Genomic DNA, 5,670 nt, shown 5'->3' with positions numbered 1-5,670 from the left:
TTTTACGATTACAAGAGAGAGTTTTCCGGTTTGAGTTTCAAAGTAAAAGACACTGTTATTGAAATGTGTCAAGACGTTGTTTCAAATGGAAATTACTTACCATACTAAACTAAGAAATTGATAATAACCCTAAATGTAAGTTATATTTATAACCCACTATTAAAGAATTTTCAACAAACGTGACACTAAAATATGCAATTATTCGTCCAAACAAAGATATGTAGTTACTAAGTTACTTAATTTAAGTCAATTTTGCTTTTGCGTGTTAATCATGTTTACAAATGTACCGCTCAATAAAATGCATATTGGACTGTTTACTAGATGAAATGTGAATGGTCTTTATTTTGAAAATAACATCTTAGTTCCGGTCTACATGTACACTCAAGGCTTCTCTTCCGTGTCCGTCTCATCCTGGGAGTGTTTGGAACCAAAATGACGCCATTTAAGTTTTGGTTGATACAATAATGTAGTTAATAATTGATACATTAATCTGCATAGTATTTGTGAAATACTGTCAGGTCTTTTATACACACTCTATCGGTTAGCAACAACATAAAGCACTTTCATTCAATGACCTAAACAAACCTCTGGTAGTCGCTGTAGTACACTCAATGATCCACTGTTTTCCAATGGCAAATACTGATTATCTCAGTTTACTTTATTTTTATTTTCAAATTGTTCCCCTAAGCTTTTTCCTCAATCTGATTAAAGTGATAGATAATCACACATGGTTATCTTGATTGAAGACAAGGATTTAGTGATTTTAAAGTGGAATTGGGTATCGAAACCAGTCTTTTAGAAAATTATGTTTGAAATCAAAGAAAATGGTGGAATTAATCAAAAATTAAATGCAACAAAATCTCAGTCCTTGTTTGTATTAATTCATGTCATTTTTTCTTCATATGGTCTTATTTCACTTTGAGTTTACATAGTTAAATTCCCTGACTTTTAAAATAATTCCTTTTCACAAGTTGAGCAGTGAATAACAACTTTTATCAGAAATAAAAACAACCACGCTGTTCGGAAAAATGTTACAAATGTATTTGCACATAAGAAGGTGTTCCACATAGTTTCTTTAAATACATATTTACAAACTCCTGGAATACTTAACACTGTTACTTTACAAACTCGCCTGTTATACAAACAAAAATGTTTGTACAATACCTCCCAGAAACCACATTATTAGTTTTATAAAGATAAAATAAAGAAAACAAATAATTAAAACAAACTAAATAAGATACATCAGTGAGCTGAGAGACTACATGACACATCAAACTAGTCAGCTTAACATTTCAAGCCATTACGCCCTTTTTTTTTTTTTTACTCATGCACTTACGCTTAAGTATCAGTTAAAGTCAGCGAGGGTTTATTGCTGGTGTGCAACTGCCACACCTCTGTGGAAAACAAAGAAAACTCCATATGGGGACTGGTTGAGTCACACAGTACATTAGTAAGAAAAGAAACACGATTTTTATCAGTTCATATAGCAAAAAAGATGTCTTCCCACGGATCCACTTGGTAAAATAATTGATTTCCTAGCATTAAGAATAATGCAAACATGTTAAAATCGCAGAGCGGCACCCTACGATTCCTCTTCTTTAGACATCGCCTGTGGATGATAAACATGACACAAGTGAGAATTTTTAAAACAACAAATAATGTGACTTCACAGTATATTACTCAAAATGTAAGTCACCTGTTTGAGAAACTGTCGTCCAAAATAATTTGTAGCCATATTCTTTAGGCTGGTCTTGCCTCCCACTTTACACTTCACATAGCCATAGAGGTTGGCTCCTTGTAGCACCACTCCCATGATCACCACCGGCTGTGTGGAAGAGGACAGTCACAGTTTGATTTGACAGCACTAGCCAAAATGATATTTCTCTCATGATGAATAAATCCCACATTAAGACCAAAACCAACCATCATGAATCTGCTAACACGTTTTGTGTGTACCAAAGCCTGATATATCTGCTTCCTTTGTGCCATTGTTGTCAGAAAAACTGTCACATCAATGTGCCATGCTGTTGACTTCATTATCATAGAAATACACTGTAGTTTATTGTGACTTAATCACACATACACCACCCTGCTGCCACAAATAGTTTGCAGAGACCCAAATGTGGATTGGTTCGTCACTGAAAATAGTCCCCAACAAAAGCTGTTTTTTACATTTATTTTAAAGACTTGCAGACTGGCAGGCTCTAGGGAACCCACGCAAGGCAACAAAAACAATTTGTTTAGTGCCAAAAATATCTCCAAATATCCATTCCAGTGTTTTTATGAAATGGCCAAGTGTCTGTGGTTACTCTGTATTAACAGTAGGACATTTAAGTGTCTGTTATCTAAATTACTGATGTCAGTTATGAAATGAAGTCAAGATAGCCGTGTTGGTAGTCTACCAGTGACAAACTTGCTCTGTAGTGCTAAAATGCCAACTTTTGTTTGCTGTGCAACATCAGAGGTTGGTTAAAAAACAGATATGGGATGCTGTTTTGCCCTTATTGTTTCAGTTCAGCTTGCTGGAAGTGACGTCCTTTTAGTCCTGGAGTGTTTTGGGAAAAACATCTGATACATATTATAGATTGGAATTTGGTGTGGTGTAATTTTGTGAGCACATTGGGCTTTTTATGGAATTTGTTGAGATAAGAATAATACAAAACATATATTTATCTTTTAAAGTTGAGAACTTACCACCCATTTAAGCTTGAAGGAAAAGAGGGTGCTGAAAGCAAAGATGACCCAGAGGATGGGACAAACGATCAGACCAATCCAGAAGATTCGGGACTCAGAATCTGACGCTTGTTGCTTCACGGTCCCCTGAAGAAAAACAGGATATTCTCACAGTTAGGACATCTGCAAATACTCTAAAGATTGTTGAGAAGAAAACAAGTACATATATCAACTCCATAGAGTACAAGAGGTCAGTATCATGAGGGGTTAAAGTCCCAAGTGTGGGACAGAACCACTGCTTAAACACCAACACTGTGTCTCAATGTAGATACTCTTCTTAGTATGCTGTCATGTCGTACACTGTGAACACTTGTGCAGTGTCTGAATTTCGGCCATGTTGTTTGTTTCAAATCGCAAGCCACTGCTGTGACCTCAACTTAAGTGACCAATGCTGCTGTTAGCTAGATACCTAGCAACTAATATTGTTCATGGAAGCACATCCTTACAGAATGTTCAATTAACCCAATCAAATTAACAATGGCTCCTTTTCATCAGTAGTACATTAATATATGTATTCAAATATGAAATAATAAACACTTCTACACAATTGCGGCTGATCCCGCAACTTCCATTATGTACTGTAGTGAAAACGGTGGTTGTTGAGTGTGACAACTTACTGACCATTATAAGTGCCATATTTCGTATTGGGAAGCACGTATGCCCTCAAAATGGCACATGTAATTGGTCATATTGAGACACATCACAAAGCAACACATCTTACCTTCCTAGACTCAAACACCCAGTGGCTGCGTCCATCATCGTCCACCTGGTTCCACCACCTCAGACCCACCAGCAACCTCCCACTGATGTTCTGTTAATACACATTATATTTGTGGTCTTAAATTAACATCAGCATTATGAAAATATTTCCTGTTCTCGACTAAAGAGTACTAAATTGACTAAAACGTATTGTGTAAAGTGACAAGACACACCTTTACTGTCCAGAAGTCACATGAGAGCAGGAGGATTATTGTGACCATGCATGCGATGAATGTGCTGCTGAAAATCTCACAGAGCAGGTACACGATGACGGCGCTGACTCTGAAGAAGAGGTGGAAGAAGCAGGCCAGTGGATGCCTAAAAAAACGATTTTCAACACATTTAATGCAATGTTACAGTACGGCAGGGATGCAAGTTAATATTATTCTATTTATTTACGTGAATAAAATGAAAATTCTTGATGTTTGGTGCAACAAAATAAATTGAACAAAGTACAGAAAGTGTTTTTACAATATGGCATTAGTATTTTTACTCGAACATGTTTTCCACTACTGCTATCATATATGAAAACAATCTAATCCTTTCATTTGAGAAGTTGCAACTATCACATATTTGGTTTAAGTGATAAGCAAGCACTGAGATACAGTAATAGCAATCGGTCCTCTGTAAACTTACTTCATATTTGACTTCTTTGACCTTTTCCCTGCATCTTCCTCTGCGTCAAACAGAGACACGTCTTCATCATTATCCTGAGGGATCAATAAGGAAGAGGATAAACCCACAGAGACTCAGTACACAGACATATTTCAACTAAGGCTTCATCTTTGTTTCCATACACACTATTCATGGCTCATATGAACTTCGGAGGTAACTGCATGTTTATTTAAATCCAGAACATTACATTTAAGTTACTACAAGACTTCATAATCAGGAACAGGTGTTTACAATGGGATGAATACAATAAACGCATCAGGGTGAAATTAACACAGGCAAAGCTGAAGTCGAGAATATAATAGAACCAGAAAAATAACAATACAAATGTGTAAAATAAAATACTTGGCAAATAATTGTACGAGTTTATAAGTGTAATTTTGATTAAGAACAGTCAACTGCTCAAAGCTTATCCATACACCGAAGATATTCGCTTGCTAAAATAAAAATGGCTAATAAACAAACAACAAGTCAACGTCCGGTTTCCCAGTGTTGTCGTAGGTTTTAATGCTTCATGATTATAAGGACGGGACCATGTAGCTAACTTTAGCTAACGTAAGCTAAACTGGAAAATGTAAAGCTACTTGCTAAAGTTAGCTGGCTATTAGCTACTATGCTTGAACATATGTAAACAAGCAAGACATTTTATTACAAGTTAACGTAATCGTTTAGTGGTTTGGGAAAGGTAAAGCCAAGATAACGTTAGCTGTAGAAATGTAAATAGCTACAATAGCTAGCGTGCAAGCTAACTACTTAGCACTACAGATATTCCCCTCAGCTGGAGAATATTACGTGTTTACGATTTCATTAACTGTCATTGGTCCTACAAGATGAGGCTAAATTAGCTGAATGACATATTTTATTTAATAGATAAACGATGAACATTACAAATGTGTCACTTACTTCTCTTAGCATGATGAAATTTGCAGTAGCAGTCTCTCTTCCTGGTTACATGCTCAGTTGGATATCACGTCACTGTACAAGGTGGTCAGGTGACCCAAGCGTGCCACGTACATCGCTACGTAAAGACAGTAATGAAATACATTGAAATTGAGTGTTGACATTGTATGACTATAATATTTGATGCATCTTATTACTGATATATTCATAGTAGGCCTACTGTTTGTAATTAATTTGTAATTATGTAGGTTATGGTTACTACCTTTACATGTAGCCTATTTCTACTCACAGAATGTTATTGGATAATAATAAAATGCTTATATAAATAAGAATACACATAATAATAATACGCTTTATTTATAGACCACTTTTAAAACTAGAGATATAACTCAAATGTTCTCTACAAAACAATCGGCAAATGCAAATTAACAATAAAATTAGACAATAAAAAGACATTAGAATAAATATGAAGTGAATGTCAGTGTATTTAAAAACGGAACAGAAATAATGAGAGCTTGTGAAATATTACAAAACGACGAATCTTTAAAATATGTCAATCCCAAACTATTAGGTGCTTTAAAAAACTTTTAAAATATCCCTAAAGTT

At 35.3% G+C, this 5,670-nt stretch overlaps 1 protein-coding gene across 1 annotated transcript; it reads right to left on the bottom strand.

The window, feature by feature from the left end:
• Positions 1 to 1,019: 1,019 nt before the first annotated feature.
• On the bottom strand, positions 1,020 to 5,176 carry tvp23b (trans-golgi network vesicle protein 23 homolog B (S. cerevisiae)). The gene is made up of 7 exons (XM_034119982.1): positions 5,068 to 5,176; positions 4,129 to 4,202; positions 3,666 to 3,810; positions 3,455 to 3,544; positions 2,695 to 2,820; positions 1,697 to 1,825; positions 1,020 to 1,609 (listed from the first exon to the last, which is right to left on the bottom strand). The coding sequence occupies exons 1-7, from the start codon at positions 5,077 to 5,079 to the stop codon at positions 1,583 to 1,585; spliced, it is 603 nt and encodes a 200-aa protein (XP_033975873.1). The 5' UTR covers positions 5,080 to 5,176; the 3' UTR covers positions 1,020 to 1,582.
• Between the last annotated feature and the right edge of the window lie 494 nt (positions 5,177 to 5,670).

This window comes from Trematomus bernacchii, unplaced genomic scaffold (genome assembly GCF_902827165.1).
Source record: "Trematomus bernacchii unplaced genomic scaffold, fTreBer1.1, whole genome shotgun sequence".
Taxonomy (NCBI): Eukaryota; Metazoa; Chordata; class Actinopteri; order Perciformes; family Nototheniidae; genus Trematomus; species Trematomus bernacchii.
This window is presented reverse-complemented; position numbering and strand designations above follow the sequence as displayed.

Excerpts from the sequence above, each read along its gene's own strand:
- tvp23b (XM_034119982.1), bottom strand. Across the intron at positions 3,545-3,665 it reads GTGACTTCTGGACAGTAAAG|AACATCAGTGGGAGGTTGCT; the intron begins GTGTGTCTTGTC and ends GTGTATTAACAG. Across the intron at positions 2,821-3,454 it reads GGGTGTTTGAGTCTAGGAAG|GGGACCGTGAAGCAACAAGC; the intron begins GTAAGATGTGTT and ends GTTTTTCTTCAG.